Source organism: Pteropus medius, unplaced genomic scaffold (assembly GCF_902729225.1).
Source record: "Pteropus medius unplaced genomic scaffold, Ma_sr-lr_union100, whole genome shotgun sequence".
Lineage (NCBI taxonomy): Eukaryota > Metazoa > Chordata > Mammalia > Chiroptera > Pteropodidae > Pteropus > Pteropus medius.
In genome coordinates, this window is record NW_024351729.1 from 13,015,618 (window position 1) to 13,037,093 (window position 21,476).

General features: G+C 35.7%; 1 protein-coding gene across 10 annotated transcripts in view; it reads left to right on the forward strand.

Annotated features, from left to right (window-relative positions):
* Positions 1-21,476, forward strand: part of PARD3B (par-3 family cell polarity regulator beta) — a 901,201-nt gene that overhangs the window by 758,100 nt on the left and 121,625 nt on the right. The window contains exon 21 of one of the 10 annotated variants that reach the window (XM_039844931.1): positions 19,648-19,867. The exons of the other annotated variants lie outside the window; for them this stretch is intronic. Coding sequence (XP_039700865.1) covers positions 19,648-19,852 — 205 coding nt within the window. The 3' untranslated portion in view covers positions 19,853-19,867. Of the gene's footprint in view, positions 1-19,647; positions 19,868-21,476 lie in introns of those variants that run through there. 10 annotated transcript variants of the gene reach the window in all.

Consider the following 21,476-nt stretch of genomic DNA (forward strand, 5'->3'; position numbering starts at 1 on the left):
GTGAGACAGCCATAATTATTAAACTGTTAATTCGAAGAACTGATTAAGAGTTGGCCTTTTTTCTCCCAAGCTTTTATATAGGGTTGAATGTTTATCACATAAATGATAATACCAAGCATGAGTCTCTTCTGTCCCAGACCGTAGCAAAGCTTACTTTCTCTAAATCAGATAGGTCTTTCTTCATAGCAGTCCCCTTTGCATGTGTCAGAGCTGTTTCTCAGTACTTCCAAAGCCAGTATTTCTCAATTCTATTTCTAAGGAAAAAAAAAATATGAGGGCTTCTATTAAAATACGTTCACTAGTCAAATACACTATGGAGAATTCTGGGTTAAACCACTGAATAGGTTTCCTTACTGTGGTCTTATCGCCAGTATGCTAATATGCATTGTAAGGATCTAAAATGGGCATACAACCATCAGCCCTTACCATTCCCCATATTTTTGTCACTTAATGCTTTTTTTTTTTTCCGGATCTTGTGGTTATTCTTTGGAACACTAGGAAACTCTATCCTGAAGCTAACTTTCATCCATGTAGATTTGACCAGGAAAGAAATTTCTTAGGATAATCCTAACGGGAGCCATTATAGAATAAAATCAGAAAAAAATATGTAATTTACTGCCCAGCACAGACACGTGTTTAAGCAATAATTTTTCTTTTGTCTGACCTCTTTGTTTTAATAAATGATTTAAAGCTCTTTCAGTGGCATTTTAGACAGGTGTCATATTTGGAGATAACAGATCAAAGTGTGACTCTTTATACTCAGGATTATCTTTATTCTGCTCTTTAGTTATATTTAAAGATTTTTCTCCTTGTTCTTTAAGTCTTGAAGCAAGCAGTTTTTGTCTTGGCACATAATAAGCATTCAATAACGTTAGCTATTATCATCATTGTTGTTATTATTACTGTCCTTCATCAGTGAAATTCTAAACTTTTCTGATATGCCTGGGACCAGGTGAACCTAAGAGAGTTATTGGGGGAGTGTCCCTAACAGCATTCGTAAGCCAGAATTATGAGTTCTAAACCTACTACATGTACAATTAGAGGCACCTTATTCATTTTGTCATTTGTTTAGTCTTTCACTCTTTCTATAAGTATTTATTTGGCACCTACTGTGATCTAGCTACTGTAGTAAGCTCAAGGGATGATACAAAAATGACTAAGATATGGCCCCAGTCCATATTCTAGTTAGAAGAGGTGCAACTCATGTGGAAATAGATAATTGCAATATACTATGAACAGAAGGAAAAGAAGCTTTTTTAACTCTGCTGGTCAGGAAAGGTCTCCTAAAGGAAGTGATATTTAAACTGGCTCTGGAGAGATTAGTAAGACTTGACTAGATCCATTAGAAAAATTGTTTTCCTTACAGAATAGTTAGCATGTACAAGGGTAAAGTAGCCTGAAAGAGCATTGCATGTTCAGGAAGCTCAGAATCATTTAAAACATTGAGTGTGGATGGGAATGGAAGTGATAGGAAATGCTGGTAGGAAGCAGGTTAGAGCCAGATTGTGAATGAATAGGTTCCATCTTATTTTCACACGTATTGATTGGTAGCAGCTGTCCAGAAATTGTGTTAAGAAGAGTTCTGACCACCGTACGATCCAGCAATTCTACCTCTGGGTATTTATCTGAAAAAAAAAACAAAAATCCTAATTCAAAAAGACATATGCACCCCCATGTTCATGGCAGCATTACTTATAATAGCCAAGTTATGAAAACAACCTAGGTGTCCATTGATAAATAAAACATGATACATGCAATGGAATGTGTATGTATGTTTGTTTGTATGTATGTATGTATGTCTATATATGTGTGTGTGTATATATATATGTACATATATATATAATGGAATATAGATAATGGAATATTATAGATAATGGAATGTATATGTAATAGGATATATATATATAATAAAATATTACTCAGCTATAAAAAAAAAGAATGAAATCTTGCCATTTGTGACAACATAGATGGACCTAGAAAGGTATTGTGCTTAATGAAATAAGTCAGACAGAGAAAGAGAAATATTGCATAATTTCATTTATATGTTGGAATCTAAAACACAAAACAAATGCACAGATAGGAATCGACTCAAAGATACAAAAAGCAAACTGGAAGTTTGCCTGGGGACTGGGCAAAATAGGTGAAGGGGGTCAAGAGGTACAGACTTCCAGTTATAAAACAGGTAGGTAGAGTGGCATCCACTGGGGTTCCCAACATGCTAATGGCAAGTTAAATCATGGGCTTTGGAATGAGGCTGAGTAGCTCCAGTTCTTTTCCAGATACTACTGCATGACTTTTAGTAAATGAACTTTTCCAAGATGCCATGCATACAATTCAACCAATATATCCACTGTTTATTAAGTGCCAGGACCTGAATTCATTATGGAGTTCATAAGGGAACAAGAAGAGAGATGGTATTGTCCCCTCCTTATGGAGCTTACAGTCCAGTGGAGGCTACAAAAATGTAAACACACAATGAGAACACAGTGTGAGAGTGCTGCTGTACAGGGAGCCAGGGTAACTGCTGCCACTGAGGCTGGAGGGTCGGAGGCACAGAGAGCAACATGGACATGAGAGGAAGCACAGTGTGTTAGAGCAACTACAAGAAGCTCAGTAAAATAGGAACCTAGTGAGAGGAGTATATGGCAAGAAATAAAATGAGAGTGTCGGAGAGCTGAGCAAAAGGCAGGTGACAGACTCTTGAAGAAGAGTTTAGACTCTATCCTGAGGGGAGGCGAGGGCAGGGCTGAGGTGGGGAAGGAATCATTGAGGGTTTTAAAGTGAGACATAAACCCTGGAATTCAACTGGCTATTAAATGGCCTAGGCAGTGTATCCTCACCTCCTTATCTGCAAAAGGAGGATTATAAAAACAGCCTCACATGTTGTGATGGTTAAATACAATTTCACATTTTGCATTTTTTTGTATCACTATATGAAACAAACCTCTATTGTCCATGTATTTCCATATCACAGGAATATATGCGTATGGCCCACAGTGGCAACTTCTACCTCTCACCTCCCTGCTTCTCAAAGCTTGGCCCTGAACAAACCTTCAGCCCTTCTAAGAAAAACGTGGCTTATAAAGGATTCATCTGTAAATGATGGTGGTTTAAAAAATCCTTACCACTGTAACAGAATCATAGGACTGGGTTCTCACAGTACTGGTTCTCTCAGGATATGAACACAGCATGGATTAAGTCCTGTCCCCAAAAGACGGACAACTTTTTAGGGTTTATAATGTATTAGTCTCCCACTGCAACACCAGCATTTAAAGGGCTCCCACAGTATATGAACATTAAAGCTTTATGTTTGGATGAGTTTAAAAGAGTCCCAAGTAGGGGGAATAGAAGATGTGACATTTGACACAGTTACCACTTTGCATTAGTTTACATGATTATTTGGCTTTCTTTACTAGAGATTGTTTGAGCACACCTCATGTCAGTAAAAATGTTTTTGGATGTTAAATCTCCAAGATATGTGTATTTGATTACTATACACTTATGTTGCTAAGATATTATATGTATTATAGCACATATACCAAGTATAGAAATTAATAAAGGAATTAGATTTTTAAAAAATTCATAAGTAACAGTTCAAATATTTTCTTCCTCCCTTCACATGGGGTGCACACAGCCCATTTTGGAGACCACTGGTCTCACCTCCAGGCTCCACATGGGTGAGACCTTGCCTGCTTTTGCGTAGCATTGGCTCTCAGTTCCTAGAGCAGCCTATACTCAATAAATATTTAATTAATTAATGATTTGACAGAATCTTCGAGTCAAATGGGACCTTAGATGGTCAAGCATCAGGTCCCATCCAATGGAGGCATCTTCTCCACAAAATCCCTCACAGGATGTCCCTTGACCCATATCGGCATACTTCCAGTGACAAGAATTCATGAGGCATCCTATTTCTCTTTCGAACCAGTCTAATTGATATAAAAATGCTCACTTTGTAGCCACCCAAATGCTGTCGCCATGTAACATTTACCTTAGATCCCAGATTGATCTGCCTGGACACAGAATCTAAACCTCATTAATAGCCTTTCAGATATTTGAAATGATTACTGTGACCGCCTTTGTTAACAAACGTTTATTGAACTTTAAAAGTATGAGAGGATTTGTGCTCAGAGTTAGCCTTACAAGGATGAAGAAAATATTCATAGAACATTAAGGAATATAATTACTTCTTCAGTATAAACTCCTCTAGCTATCTTAGTCACTTATATTATAATCCACACCTATAGCCTTCTTGGTAGCTGTATTTTGAATGCACTCAAGTCTGTTGAGTTTAAAGTATTTATGATTGCCCTCTGCCAAGTATGGCATAGAGAACTGGACACTGTAATTCAGATATGGATAGAAAAACCCAGTAATCAGCAGAACTCTTGCATCTTTTAGTCTTAATCCTTTAAACTTATTAATGTGGCTTTAACTTTTACATCAGCTGCAATCATTGGCTTAGATTGCACTTTTTAACAAAAACCTCTTTTTGTTTTCACTTGAGTTACTATCAAGCCAGATTATCCAATATATTGTGCAAAATCCAGTCATTTGTCCAATGTTGTCCAAGTTAAATATGTGCTTATTAGGTTTAACCCATTGTTGTGGCCAATAATGATATTTTAAAGTACTGATTTTTGGCCTTCAGTATATTAGTTATCCTTCCTAGTTTTATACCATCCTTATATTTAATCATTGTGTTCTCATCCATGTCATTGATAAGATCATTGATCAAAGTCAAATACAATACCTGCAAGTCATCACTCAAGACCTCCATTAATCAGCATTCTCTGGGATGTTCAGTTAGCTATTAATCCAGTCTACTGTTACCTAGTGTGCATTCTCCAGTTCATCCACAAACATCAGGAAACTTTGTCAAATATATTACTGATTAAGGTATACTATGTTTGCAAGAATCCCCTGACTTACCAAGCTAGTAACCCAAACAAGAAAGGGAATTACTTGCTCTTTGTGAATCCTAGCGATAATTTTTTTCTCTTCTGGGTATTCATAAATAATATGTGTCCATTTAGACTTAATTATACAGAATGAGACTTTCTGTGATCCATTCTAATTCTAGGCACTTAATATCTGCTTACTATTTACTTACTTATTGACTGATATACCACAGCTATGAAATTAAAGTAGCAAATAGCATAGAGCTCTTCAATACTCCACTTAAGCAGCCTTGATTCCCTAGCAAATTTTCACCAGTGTTTGTAAGAAACTTTTATTGAGCATCTGTTGTGCTTCATATGTTGTGCCAAGTTTAAAAATTATCTTTACCTTTAAGAAACTCAGTCTAAGAGCTGAAACTGTCTTATAAACAATTAATTATAGTATAATATATTCCATTAGAATAGAGATCTATATAGAGAATATATTATAAAAATCATGAATATGCATTCAATGTGGGAAAAACCTGAGGCTATGGCTTGTTCTTTCTGGAATCTTGATTCAAATGTATTAATTTTTCAAAGCCTCAGTTTTCTCACTGAAAAATGGGAACAAGAGTATACACTATTTCCTATGGATTGTTTGTGGTTTAAATAAAATCATTCCAGTACCTGGTTCAATAAATGTTGATTATAACTATTTAGGAAGGTTATTATACTATATATTGTTGGACTATATTATATATTATTAAGCTATGTATTCATAAGTTTATTGAACTAAATATAACTATTTAGAAAAATTATTGACCTTAAAGTCATGGGTTTATTAACCTTTTAGATTCCATCTGTTCCATGGATACATGGTTAATGATTTATTCCTAATTCTAACCCATACTCCTGCTGGTATATTTCAATCATCAGAAACAAGAGGTAGAAACAGAAAAGAAAACTAAAGGACAAAAGGCAAGAAAACTAGCTCAGATTCTTTTAGATCAATCATATCATGTGCATAAGTGAAGAGCAGAGTTGTTACACACCTACTTTTTCAATATCTTGTTAAAAACCATAACTCATAAGATTGTCATCAGAACTAATACTTTCTTCCTGAAATGTCAATTGAATGTCCATTTGGTTCAGAGTCGAGCCCAACACTTGTCCACAGAATGTACTAGCTGAATTTTTATGGGCCTCAGAAGAGCTGTCAATAACAACAATGTGTCAAGTCAGATCCTGTTTGGCTGTAAACAATGGAGAACCCAACTGATACATTTGTCTTACCCTTTAAGGAATTTAGGTGGCCCCGACTTCATAAAGTGGCCTCTTTTCATCTTCCTCCTTTGCTGCCCCTGTGGTTAGGCCTCTTCTCCATGTTGCATCATGATTCTAAGATGGATCATGAAGCCCTAGGCTTCCTATCCATTTTCCAAGGAGAAAGGAGCAAGTAGCCAATGGAATGTGTCAGTCAGGTTTATCCCTTTGAAAAGATTTCCCAGAAGACCTCAACAACTTCTTACTGGCAAAACTGTATTTAAAAATCTCTGCCAGTTGTAAAAAGGTATTGAGAAATAGTAATAGTATTTCATCTTTCCAGTAAACAAAGGCAAAGGAGAAATGAGTTTCAAACGGCTTTTAGGGAGTCACTCCACAAGCGGATTGCCTCTAGATGACTTTTTTTTTTTTAACTACCCTTTAATAATGGAAAAGGTATAGATTAATGCTACATAGCATTCTGTTTTAATATATTCTTATTAAATCCCTATGGGAAGCTATTCTTATTATGTTGACTCTCTTTTATAGCTGAGATAGAAATATTTCAATCTGAATAACTTCTAGTATCATTTAAGTAAAACAGGTGGGAGGACATAACATTCTTAGTTTTCATGACCACTGAAAAAGTATGTTTGGGGAAATTCTAAGTTAAGAGTGATGAAGTATTAAAAAAATGTTAACAGGAAAGCTTCATACCCAAGTGTGAACATCTGGCTGTGAACATACCTTGTGCCACGGGGGCAATGCAGGATGATTGGTATCTCGTTTCTTGATTTCAGAGATTTGGCATTTCATTGAGCCTCAGCTTTGTCATGCACAGCGCATACCTTTATTGGTGTTTGTCCTCAATTTCTTTCTCTACTGATTTTTCTGGTAATTTTACTTTAGTTTTTTTTTAGAAGCTTTGCCCGCACTTCTGACTCACAGCTTAATGAGGCTGCGTGTAGAGACTTGAACAGTGTATACAGTAGATTACTTGGAGATGTGTTTTTTAGTTTCTACAAACAGAGCCAAAGTGATCTCATTTCAATTTGGGAATCCCAGTGATAAGCGGCATTTCCACAGAGAGTTTAAATTCATCAGTTGAACAAAGCAATCAGATTTTTTTCTTAGAACATATTACCATTAATTTTTAAGTGACTTTTAAACAATAATGAGATATCTCTTAATGAAAAAATCTCTATGACCAGATAAGTGCTAATAGTAACCGATATACCATTAACTCTACTTTCCTCCATCCCCTCTCTTTAAAACTTGATGTTCTCATTAACTTTTTTTTTTCCATCTTCTGAGAGCCCTACTCTTGGGACTATGCTAGACTTACATCTGCCTAAGTTGTCAACTTCCAGGGGTGACAAATGTAGACAACCTTCTCTTTTATTATACATGAGCTAGGCAAGGAGGGTTGGTATTCAGTGACCATCTATTTTCAAGACCTCCACCCCACTACCGTCCTCAGTCACTGGCAGTAAGTGAGCATGCTTGAGGAATGCTTGCCAAAGGGTTACTGTAATTTCTTAAAGCTGTCATTTAAGCATTGACTTGACTGTTTTTCCAACAAATGCCCTGATCCTTAGGACATATTCATCTAACTTATCCTGTTTACTAAGAGGAGATGGGAGGGTGTGTACAGAATTTATTTAAGCGTGTAAAATGAAGAGATTATAGCAGTCTTCTGCCTCCTAGAGGGATGCAGCTGATATTTTGGGAATAGTAATGGTGATATGCTATGATAAGGGCAAGCCAAAGATGCTATAGGAGCACAAGAGAGGGCCACTGAATACAGATCTGGGGGGTTAAAGAAGGTTACTTAAGGGAATCTATACTATGGCCTAAAGAACAAGTAGAAATTAGTTGAGTGAGAAGAACATGGTTATGGCCCACAGAGAAAACAGGGTGCATTTAGGGAACAGTAGAAGAGCTGCAGTGTGGTGTGTGAATTAGGGCCAGCTGGAGGAAAAAGATGAAGGTCAACACAGGCCATATTGTTAAACGTCATATAATGAAACATAAAGCATCTAGACTCAAGTGCAAAAGCAACAGGGAACCTTTGAAATAGAGATGGCATGTTCAGATTTATGCTTTAGAAAGATAACAAAAAATCATATAGAGCAAGTATGTATTTTGCAAATAAGAAACTGGTGGCTCAGAGAAATTAAGAAACTTACCTGTGGTGACACATGTAATAAGTTGGCAGAGCTAGGATTCCAACCCAGATCTAACTCCAAAACCCAAGCATGAGCTTCCTACTGTGCTAGGGTTTCTCAAACTGTAGGTTGTAATGTGTATCTTGAAATAATTTGATGGAATCAACCAGCATTTTTTTTAAAGGAAATAGGATAGAAAGGAATAGAAAAGATTATTGCATAGATTACAGTAAGTATAAGAATTATTTTATAATTTAAGTTATATATGTATGTAAAATGTATATATGTGCATATGTATACAGGGTATGCATGTAGCTGAGTACTGGGACATAAAGCAAAATGCACTTCTCACTGCAGATCGCAGTAAACACGTTCAAAGCCAATAAGCGTGTGCAAAGAGCTTGCATGTTACTCCTACCTGCCAGGCATTTCTCCCTCCCTCCTACATTCATTCATTCATTCATTCATTCATTCCATTAAAAATATTAGATGCCTGTTGTGTGCAAAGCACCCTGCACAAGGCTATGGAGGTACAAAAACATATCAGAAGCCTTGGGCTTTGACCTACTTCTTTGTAGTAGTTGTAGGTTTGTGTTGATCTACCACACTTATTCCAGGCCTCTTGTGACCTGTGGTTTGCATTAATCTATTAGGCTAAGCCACATACCTTTTCATTACACAATCTTGGCCAATGCTAAAGGCAGATTCCAAAGTGCCCTCTTTATAATTTCTGTATTTAATGCAATGCATAATCAAGAGTAGGCCATTGTTAGGTCAGTTGCTTTCCTGTATTTATCTTTTCAAACAATAAATAATCAGTGAGATGAGAAAGGGCAATAGAAGATAGTTTCAATGTTAGTACTCATAAATATCCAACATCTTAAAGATGTGTTTTAATATTTATATGCTGTGGACTACCCACCCCTCTGGAGAGCTAACTGAGGATTGATATGAACCCATACAGAAATAGAATTCAATATCCATTGTTTTGCACAGACATTCAATCGATCCTGAGCAAGCATTCTTGATTCTCTCAAACTTGGCCATTACTCAGCCTCTGACTTTCCAAATTACCAAGACCTCTCAGCACAAGACTAGGAGGTGATATTTTCTTCAGTACAAGCACAGTGGATTTTGTATGTCAAGGTCTGTACATGGCTGAGGCCCACACCATGCCCACCCTTAGAGCAAAGCCTGACTGGGTATCCTTATACCATTCCCTCTACTGATTACCTTCTCTCTGGCTTAGTTTCCTCATCTATAAAATGAGCATAATCATAGTATTTATAAAAGACTGTTTAATAAACACCATTTAAGATTAATATTATTTATGTGATATCTGGGCATTTACACCATTCTACCATTAAGATTACTACTGATCCTCTAGGAGTGAATTGAAGCTGCATGGAGAATTCCAAAATGTTATTTCTCCACTTAGATTTTTTTTCAGTTTGGATGAACAGTTCTTACCAACGTGACCTCGTATATTTTTATTTTCTTTACTCATAACCAAATACTTATTATACATAGCCATATTTGTATATAGTTATAATTACTTTTTTAACTCTTTATTTTGAAATTTTTATAAAGCCACAGGAAGTTGCCATTATAGGACAGAGTAGACCCTTATACTTGTCACTCAGTTTTCTCCAGTGGTTACATCTTACATAATTATAGTACAATATGATAACCAAGAATTTGGCATTGGTACAATGTATGTATATAGTTCTGTGACATTTTAGCACATATGTAACCACTGCTGCCATCAAGATACAGAACTAACTCATCACCACAAAGATATCCCTCATGCTACCTCTTTATAATTATACACTCTTCCACCCACCTTCCCCAACCCCTGTTTCCAATTTCTATAATTCTATTATTTCTAGAATGTTACATAAATGGAATCAATATGTGATCTTTCTTATACAATATAATGCCCTCATTCTGCAGCCAAGTTGTTGTGGGTATCAATAGTTCATTCATTTTTATGGCTGAGTAGTAGTAGTAGTCCATAAATGCACTACAAAACCTATTGTGGGACATTTCAGTTATTTCCAGTATGGGCTATTACAAATAGAGCTTCTATGAATTATCATCTATAGATTTTTGTGTGAACATAACTTTTCATTCTTTCCTCTCTATAAGTTTCTATCTTTATTTCCTTTTCTTGTCTTATAATACTTATGACACCTAGGACTTCCAGGACTTTGTTAAATAGAAATAGTGAAAGTAAACACCCTTGACTTGTTCCTGACCTTAGGGCAAAGAATTCTCTCTTTCACCATTGAGTATAATGTTAGCTATATGTTTCTTTGCAGACCTATCTTTATCAAGTTGAGAAAATTCTCTTTAATTCCTAGTTCTCTGAGAGTTTTTATCATAAACATGTGTTGAGTTTTGTCAAATGCTTTTTCTGCTTTAATCGATATGATCTTGTAACTCTTTTTCTCCAGCCTGTTTGGGTTACATTTACTGTTTTTCAAACCAGCCTTACATCCTGGAATAAAATCCATTTGATCACAGTGTATAATTCTTTTCATATATTACTTAATATTATTTGCTAATATTTTTTATAAGAACTTTTGCATCTATATTCGTGAAGGATATTGGTCTGTAGCTTGGGGGTTTTGGGGGTTTTTTTGTTTTGTTTTGTTTTGTTTCAGTTTTTGTAGTCTCCTTCAGTTTGGTATCACTGGCTTCATAGAATGGGTAGGAAAGTGTTATCCTCTCTTCTTTTTCTGCAAGAAATTATATAGAAATGGTATGAGTTTTAAACATTTGGTAAAATTCTCCATCAAAACCATCTGGGCCTAGAGATTCTTTTTTGGAAGGTTTTTAATTACAAAGTCAATGTCCTTAATAATTATAAGACTATTCAAATTATATTATATTGTATGATTTGTAGTAGTTTTTTCTTTTCTAGGAGTTGACTCCTTTCGTCTAAGTTGTCAAATTTATGTGTGTTGAATTGTTTGTAGTATTCTCTTATTATTCTATTGATAGAATATTTCCTTACTGAAAAAACAGAGTCTATAGTAATATCCTCTGTTTTATTCCTAGTACTTGTAATTTGTGTCTTCTTGTTTTATTCTTTGTTGTATTGGAGGTTTGTTTATTTTACTGAGCTTTTTCAAAGGACCAGCTATTTTGTTTTATTAATTTACTGTTTTTCTGTTTCAAATTTCATTGATTTCTGCTCTTTATTATTTTCTTCTGTTTATTTTTTTCTCTCCTTTTTCTAGTTTCTTCAAGCAAAAATTTAGATTTATTTGAAACTCTCTTCTTTTCTAATATAAGCATTTAATGTTATGAATTTTCCTGTCAGCACTGCTTTAGTTGTATCCCACAAATTTTAACAAGTTGCATCTTCATTCTCATTCAGTTCATTATATTTCTGATTTTACGTTGAAACTTCCTCTTTGACTGATGGATTATTTAGAAGTATGTTGTTTAGTTTCCAACTATTGAGAGATTTTCCTTTTATCCTTCTGATGTTGATTTATAGTTATATTCCATTGTGGTCGGAGTACGTACTCTGTAGATTTTTTGATTTTCTGTTTTAAAGTTAAAATAGCCTCTTATAATTGTGGATTTATCTGTTTCTTCTTTTAGTCTTGTCAGTTTCTGCTTTTGCATTTTGAAGTTTGTTATTAGGTTCATACGAATTTAGGATTATCATATATTCCTGGAGGATTAACCCGTCTATCACTATGACTCATCACACTTGTTTCTAATAATAATTACCGCATTAAAGTCTACTTTGTCTGATATTGATATAGTTAAACCATTTTTCTTTTGCTTTATTTTTTTAATATTTTTTTTAATCCTTTTTCTTGCAATATTTCTGGACCCTTATATTTAAAGCACGTCTTTTGTAATAGACATGTAGCTAGGTTTGGTTTGGTTTTTGTATCCAGTCAGACAATATCCATATTTTAATTATAATGGTATGTTTACATCTAATGATACTACAGATATAATTTGATTTAAACTTCTTTCCTACTCTCCATTTTGTACCTGTTCTTCCCAGTCTACATTTATTCTCTCTTTTCTTGCCTTTTTAAAGATTATTTATTAAGTATTTTGTATAATTTATTTTACACCCTTTCTGAGTTTGTATATATTCTTTTACTCTTTTAGTACCTTCAGTACTCAGGAGATGATAACAAACATTCTTGATTTATTGTAGTCAAAGACAAATTAATGTTTTTATCATTTTCTGAACAATGCATGGAACTTGGAACACTGTAACTACATTTAATCCCTCCTATGTTTAGTCTATTTTCTTTATGTATTTTAAATCTACATATATTTTAAACCCTGCAATACAGTGTAATGATTGTTCTAGACGGTAATTACTCACTTATTTTAAGTATTTCTATTTCTCTTTATTTTTTTTTAAATAATTTTGCTTCCATCTAGGATAATATTCCTTTTTTCCCTTTATAACTTTCTATGGTATTTCTTGTAATGTGGCAAATTCTCTCAGTTTTTATTTGTTTTAAATGTTTTTATTTAATCTTTATTTTTTAAGTATATTTTCTTTGCGTATATAGTTATCAGATTTTTTCCTCTTAACATTTTTAAGATATTTCATTGTTTTCTAGTTTTCAATGGCATCAGAGTCTGTCGTCAGAGTACTGTTACTCCTTTGAAAATAATGTATCTTTTTTTCATTGATTGCTTTAACATTTTTCTCTGTCTTTGGTTTTAACAGCTTAATTTTCTGGGTGTGTGTGTGTGTGTGTGTGTGTGTGTGTGTGTGTGTGAACATTTTGTGTGTGGTGTTATGTTTCAACTGTATTAAGATTTGTACAGCTTTTTAAATCTGTAGTTTAATGTCCATCGATTTTGGAAAATTCTCAGCTGATGTCTCTTCAAATATTTCTTCTGTCTCATTTTCATTCTCTCTTTTCCTTCTGAGACAACAACGACACAAAAATATTAGACCTTTTTATACATGTATATGTTCTTTGCTCTCTGTTCTGTGCTTTTATGTTTTTTCTGTGATTTAGTTTGGTTATTTTTTAATGCCCTGTCTTTTAGTTTACTAATCTTGCCTTCTGCTCTGTCCAGTCTTCTATTAAATCCATCTGTTAAGCTCTTAATTTTATTGTAATTTTCAGATTTGAGTGTCCGTTTCTTTTACCCCAAGATTCTACCTTTCTGATGAAATTATCTATCTTACCATCTTTATTCTTGACTATATTAACTACAGTTACTTTAAGAAGCATGTCTAATAATGTAAATATCTGTATTAGCTGTGAGTTGATTTGTATTGTTTGGTTTTCCACTTGGTTTTCCGGTCATTTGTTCCTATTTCTTCGTACTTGTTGATCAGATGCTAGACATACTGCTTGGAAAATTGTAGAAATAATCCCAGGCTTATGTTTTCTTTCTCCAGAGAGGATTTATTTTTGCTTTCTGACAGGCAGTTAGAGTAGGGACATATTGCCTTAATCCAGTCTTGGATTCAGGTGTTGGAAGCTGGGTTTTAATTGTTGTAAGGATAGTCTGTTTGTAGTCTACACATACTCCTGAAGTATGGTCTTTCTATGATTCTAACTGGAAATCTGGGCTGTTTACCAGGCCCATCTTTTTTACTTTCTTAGCAGACCATGAACCCTAATTACTCTTTGCAATCCTATGAGAATGTGAGACTGTTCACTCAATCTGCAAGTCTCTTAGCCACTAAACTCTGCTCATTTTTTTTCTTTTTGGCATTTGATGCCGTGCCACTTAAAAATTTGCAAATAACTTGCAAAGAAAAGTGCCACAGAATACTACGTTCATGTGAATGTGCTTACTACCTACTTTTTAGAAATCAATCTTGGCCCCTCAAGTTCTGGCTGCTTTCACAGCTCTCAAAAAAAAAACTCTAAGCAGTTTTTTTTTTTTTTCTAGTTTATTTTGTTGTTCTGGTCACCCTTTTTTAATGTGAAGTGTTGATAACATCAATTTATAGTGAATAAATTGTGTTGTCAGAGGATTAAAAGTACTAATAAATATGAAAGCCACATGTATAGTGCCTGGTACTTAGTAGACACTCATAAACGATTTGAAATTTGAATCTAAATATATACTGATTTTAGAAAAGTTGTAGAAAAGATTGGTCATTTTCACGTTGATCTTTCTCGCTGAGGCCCACAGAACAGCATACATTCTCATGCTCTTGTGTTGGTCTCACGAACTTGACATGAGCGACATTTTTAAAGGCTACTTCTCCCTACCTTGCTCTCACTCAGAAACCCTGGAGGCCATCTTCACAAATTCAGTGACCACATTTAGCAGGTGGGAGGACAGGTTTCCTTTTCTTACAGCTCATGTCTCAGTGTTCTTCCATAGTGAATAACTAATCTGGTAGTACTCAACTTCAGCCCTTTCTCTCATTGTCTGTTTTCCTGTGTTCAGCCACAGCTTCTGCTCACTGCAGCTTTGTTCCAGTATTTTTCTTCTGGCAGTGAGGCCAGTGTTGGTGAAAGCTGACAAGTATCTCATGAATTGGTTCGTCTGAGTACTTATATGAGCGAAGACTAAGAAATGCCAAGAAAGAGAAGCAGAACTAGATCTAAGTATTGCAGAAATTCAGGACATTATAGTACCAAAAAGCTGTACATACTTAATTTCAGTTTAAAGTCTGGGAAACAATTTTTATGAGTGTGTGTAATTCCTAAGTCTCAAAACTAAATAATTACAAAACAAAAAATGTAAAGCAGTAGACTTCAATAGTAATTTTCAGACCGTTTGAGTCTATATGCAGTTTTAAAGAGGTTTAGTTCATAGATTTTCTTTCGGGTCGTTTATTTCTGAGAGAGAATTTCTCCAAACTTAGTTATATCAAATGAAATATTTCCAGAATCTGCTCAGATGTGGGTTTTAAGATCCAGAAGCATAGTATTTACAAGAATTTTCAAGACTAAGGGTGCATAGTGATGATGAAAGCTAATAATAGTATACATTAAATACATAATATATGCCCAGTATTGAGATATTTTATATCGCATTGCCTCTTGAGCAGTATTTAACTATCTATTTATTACTATCCTTGAGATATCATCTGTCTCCTGGTAGTTAATAGCATGGAATTTGAAGTTAGCCATAAATCCTAGGTATAAATCCTAATATCACTCTGTGGTCTTTGGACATAGTATGTAATATCTTTGAGCCTCTCTTTCATCACTTTTAAGGTGAAGATGACACCATGTCTCTTAGAATTCTTGGAGACTTGAAGAGTTCATGCGTGTCACATCTGTAGCACAGTGACTGGCTCATGTTGAGTGCACAGTGAATTTAGCCATTAGTTTTTTCTCACTTTTCTTACCACTGTTGGTTAGGATACCCTTCAGTAGACCAGTCAGGCAGAGAACATAGCAAATAGAAAGATCTAAAAATATGAAAAGAGAGGATTACAGGCACCACTGATGATGTATCCAGAATCTACTAAACTCCCAGGCTAGAGCTTAGGAAAAATAGTTCTTTAACACTCATCTGAATTCCATAAAAATTTTCAAATTAAATCCCCATTCATTCAATAAATAGATTTGGACATAGTTCATACTGTCATGGAACTTAAGATCTACTGGAAGAGATAAATATTAAATATTTAATTCTAATCACCAAGGAAAAATACTGGGTGCTGTAAACATATTTGACATTATGAAGAATCAAGGAAGGATTAACTGAGAAAGTGACATTTAAGTTGAGACTTGAAGTGTGAGTAGTTAGTCAAGAGAAATTTGGTGGTAAAAGTGGCAAAGAAAAGGCATTTCAAGCAGAAGAGTAGCATGGGAGAAAGCCCTGATGTGGAAAGGAGCTTGGCATATGTCAGGAAGTGAAAGAACAAAGAACAGAGGTTAGTAATCAGATACGTTTACGTCTGCATGGCACCTTCCTTTCTTCCTTTGGACCAAAAAGTATGCCCTACCATAGAGGTTCCCCATTTTCTCCAGAACCACATCTCAGCATACCCACTAGTCTCAGTCTGTCCAGAGATATGTACTTCCTAGCTTCCAGAGATCTAACCCATTTCCCATCTCTTCACTCATTCTCAGGGGCTATTAATAAGATTCCTTATTAATCTGATAAAGGTATGCTTCTGTAGTTAAAGGCCAACCTTTAATGATAGAAGGTAGTGGTTCTCAGACTTGAACTTGCATCAGATCACCTGGAGGCTTGTTAAACTACAGATCTGGGCTCCGCCCACAGAGTAGACTTAGTAGATCTGGGATGAGTCCTAAAAATTACATTTCTATCAAGTTGCCTGGTGATGCTGATGCTATTGGCCAGGATTTCATACTTGGTGAATCACTAGTTTAAGGTGTCTTTCTTCTTTCATCCGCTTAATAATCACCATTAGTTCCTTGACTCAAAGAAAAATGCTTAGGAAGCATTTCCCAAAGGAAAAAATACTAAAATCAAAACTAAACTTTGTGGATAACTGCCACACTTGCTTAACTTGCTTGTACCTTTTTGTTGGCAAGACTTACCTTAAATATCTGCATCATAATGCTTATCACATAGTAGGTACCCAGTGGATGTTTATTAAATGCATTGAATCAGTGAATGAATCTAGATCAGTGGGTTTTTTACATTTTTCTTTGGAAAGCTCTCGTGATTCCTTTCAGTCTGAAAGGCCTTCTAAGAGAATAAATTATTGTCATTCTCTTGGAGTACAGTTTCAGAAATTGCATAGTCAAGATATGCTTGTATTTTAAGTACTTACTTGGATTAAAAACTGAATTGCTAACAGGATTACAAAATGCCAAGTTTACTGAGACTCAAATTGTTTATGCGCGTGTTTGGTTATGCTCTTTCGTCAATCAGTACATTTCTGTTTCTAATTACAGTCTTAATGTTTTAGTGGGTTTTTATTTTTTACACCTGCATATGAATTCTCAGTCAAAACCAACTTCAGTAATTTGCACAGATATAACTAAAACAAGGCTCATCACCACCAATGTGTCATCTACACTACATATCTAATGAATTCAGAGGTGCTGTACCTCAATTCACATTGTGATTCAGAAAATGGTCTGCTATTTTTTTCATTTTCACTCCAACAGTGTTGAAAAACATTTTTAATGAACACTCTAACAATTTTTCATGTTCCAAGAGCACAGAATTTTAGTGGATGATGCAACCTAATTTTCATTTGTGATTCTTCATTTACGTTTGTCCTTGGAATCTCTGTATTTGGATGAAAGAAAAAGAAAAATGCCCAAGATTACCATAATTCTCCAAAATATAATGTGTATAACCTGGAAGTATATTACTGCCACCAATCAAATTGATTACAGACTCATAATCTAGTCCCTGACATTTGGAGCTTGTTTTGATGGGAGCCATCCATCCAGTCTCAGATATAACCCAGGCACTGACTCATGGGTCTAAGCCTTCCATGTACTGTGATGAACCAACCTGAAAAATTCTATACCCAGTTTTTAGCTTAGACCTTGACCCTAGCTGACACCTGTAAAATTGCAAGTGACTTTTTTGCAGTCTGTAATAATCAGAGTTCTAGTTAGAGAAAATCATTTCATCATCAGCTGACAATTTTTTTTTTTTTGCCCTTAATATCTTTCCCTGCCCCCTTATTTGGTTTGAATTGACTCACCTAATTGACTCACCTAATTAGAAAAAAGGATATGCTGCTAGATTTGTCACTTCTGAATGCCCAGAGTTAAAAAATATCTTGGAGATGACATTTCTTACTCTTCTTTAAACATAAAAGTTGGAGAATTTGAACAATTGATCCAAACTATCATTGCAAGTGTGCACTCATTTAGGGGAACTCAACTGAGATGAAGACCATTCCCACACATGTATCACCTTTGGGCATTCAGAGTAGCTGTGGCCTGGCCAGGCACTGCCTTTAGGCCCTTCAAAAGGCAGCAGAATGATGTTAGTGTTAACATTTCACTGTGCATTGATTCTTAAATTTAAAAAAAAAAAAAAAACTGTCATTTAATTTTAAATGCTAATATGCATATGGTTAATTAAGAAGCCAAAATTGGCTATAAGCTTGGTGAGCTCTAAGAACAGGGAGAGAGCGATCATTACGCTTCTGCTCATGGTTAGCTATTTGTGAACCAGCTGATAATGTGCAAAATTAAGATTTCGTAAGTGGCATTTTAAATGAATGGTTAATGGCTGAAGATTAATTAAACAGTCAGAGTTGCTGAAGAAAAGCTGTTAAAAATTATGTTTATAGGCCAGTCACTTGAATGCTGAACTGAAATCCTGATAGATTGTGGCCTTTCCCTTAACCAAGAGAGCATTTTAATGAAGCCAAGTCTTCCTGAGGAGGGAAACCCACCCTTCTCACACACTATGCAGCCGTGCATGGCAAGAGCCTCAGGGACCTTCCTTTGGAGTAAAAGCTGCCACAGAGGAAAATGGGCTAGAAAAGCTGCCACAAAGGAAAATGGGCTAGAAAAGTGTTTTATTGAAGGTCTTCACTAAAGCATTCATCCCAGGTAGCCAGGCATATTTTACTTCCTTCCTGCTGCTGCATAATTCTGAGTTAGAGTAGACAGAACCCATGGGGTTGCTACTCTGTAATTCTGTAAGAGAGATAAGGAATTGCAGTATATTGTTTTCAACCTGTACTGGATACTTCCTTAAGTCTGAAACTGCTCGCCCTCTTGGTGATGGAAACTGGATTTTGTGCATCTGGCTCTACCATAGGTTCCTAAGTGAAAGGTTTGCCATGGGCATAGGAGGTGCTCTAAAAATATTTTTTGAATTCATTTGTCATAGCTCAACTCAGTATAAATATTGAATAAATAAATGAGTGAATGAGCTATCTAAAAGGTGGACAGTAGAAAATCAATCGCTCTTTTAAATCCTTTCCATCCATCCAACTAAATGGTCACCCCTGTCCTGCACCAGGTATTAACATGTGGCTGTGCAATGACAGTATCCCAGCCTCAGGGATCTCATAGTCTAGTGGAGGCGACACAGACATGTCAACAACTAATTCACTGTCATGCTGAGTACAGATAAAGTGGCCAAGGAGGAGAGTTAGAAATCTCAAGGTGAGGGTAGAGGACAGTCAGGAGTGTATTTTCCTATAAATTGCAAGGAAATTAATTCTGCCTATTAAAAAAATATTATTGTGTGTGTGTGTGTGTGTGTGTGTGTATTTTTTTAGTTCATTCAGTTCAGTTCCCTGCTTCCAGGCAGAAGATCCAAACCACACAGGCCAGACAGTTACATCTCTTGTTTAAAAGTTCCCTAGAGATGGGAAACCTGCAGCTTCCCTTGGTATCCTGTTTCAGGGTTTAATCACCCTTCTAATCAAGAAGTTAATCCTTTTTTCTCTTCTTTAGCCTTCTTTGGGTTGGTGGAACCTGTGCAATACCCATGAAAGCCCTTGGAAACCTTGAGAAGTTAATTAGCCAATACTGCTCTAGGTTCCACAGTGTGCCTCATAACGGTAAGGCTCTGTACCTGCGCTGCAGTAATACTAGGATTTTGTTACATCTAAGTCAAAATAGTTTTCCTCCTGGTCTAAAGAGAAAGAGAGTAATTTGATATTTTAGCATGTTTAAAAGAAGTTGTTTTATTACATTTTTATCTACATATTTAGTTAAATACAATTGAAGTTTGACCTAATGTCATCTAACTCAGAAACCAAATTGCACTGTTTGATAAGAAACACAATTCAGGATTGTTAATAATAATAGCCAACACTAAACATTATTGAGAATTTATCATAGCTAGGCACTGTGCTAATTGTTTTGAAGACATCATTTAATCCAACTGACCACCTGACCAGGTAGTACTATAACTATTCCCAAGGTACAAATGAGGAGCCTGAGTTGTAGAGAGGGTAAGGAGCCTATTGGATGTCATCGGGGGTGGGCCAGGGTTTGTACCTCGTTAGTCTGAATTCAGAGCCCAGACGCTTAACCACTGTGCTATGTTGACTATTGTATTTTTTTTTCCTGTCTCTAAAATTCTACTTCATTATGTGGACTCCTTTTTTCCCCCATGTGTATGAAGTCCAAATCTATAAACTTTCTTTATGAAAAGTAACAGCAATCTGCTGAATAATAGTCCCCAAGTCAGCGGCACCTCTTGCTGCAATTATGGGCAGTTGAGTGGCCAGTGCATTCTACTTTAAGAAAGGCAGCAAGCAGTGGCTTATTTTAGAAAACTGATTTAGAAAATTCAAAGCTTTTTCATTCTTGTGAAAATCGAATGATGCAAAAGGAAAGAAAATAGGTACTTCTGGAAGAAAACCTGCCCCATTGAAGGAATGGGGTAAAAACCTGTGTGCAGATGCCAGAAGCATCTGGGGAATAGTGATGTCCAATAATTGTAGCTAAAAGCTGCATTAATTGACCAGTGATGGATTGAAAGCTGCCTCCAACCAGGATCCCTAACATTCAGGTGCTCTTTTCATAAGCAGAATGAGAGGCAGGAGGTCACCTTCCATGGGGTTCTCCATACAGAAAGTAAGCAGCGTGACAGAGAAGTATACTTCTACAAAGGAAAAGCTTAGCTTTCCAAACCCCTGCATGCATATCACCTGGGGATCTTGTTAAAATGCAGATTTTGATTCAGAGGGCCAAGGTGGGGCCTGAGTTTCTGCATTTCTAACACGCTTCCTGGTGTGCTGTGATTAGCCAGGGTTAGACTAGAGTAAGGAGGTGCCTACTTGTTAGTGATTTTAAAAATCATTTTAAATAAATATTCAGCAAATCTTTTTATAATCTTCCAAAATTTCAGCTGTCATTTTTCTCAACTCAATGAGACGTTTGAGAAAGCTCATTCCTGTACACGCCAGAATATTTTTGGCACTGCTCTGGTTCTGTTTCCTGGAAGGGGGAATGTGGCCTTCTTTTTGTCTTGTATTGTAAATGCCGCTGCGTGCATCAGCATCTCTGCTTTGACCTCTCGCTGCACTCGGAGAAATCTCTTGCACCTTAGCAACATGCTCTGCCTCTACCGTTGAACAGACATAAATTTAAATTTATTTTCTCAAGTGCTATTAAAAACCTGCCAAGGCAAGTTTTAGTAATACAAATAAGTAATCCATTTTTCCCACCACATCCCATTCAATTAAAAGTCCAATTGGCTCTGTTTATTCCATCACTTCATCTAAAGCCAATTACATTAAACTTACCTAGTATCTGTGGCTTGGTATCATTTT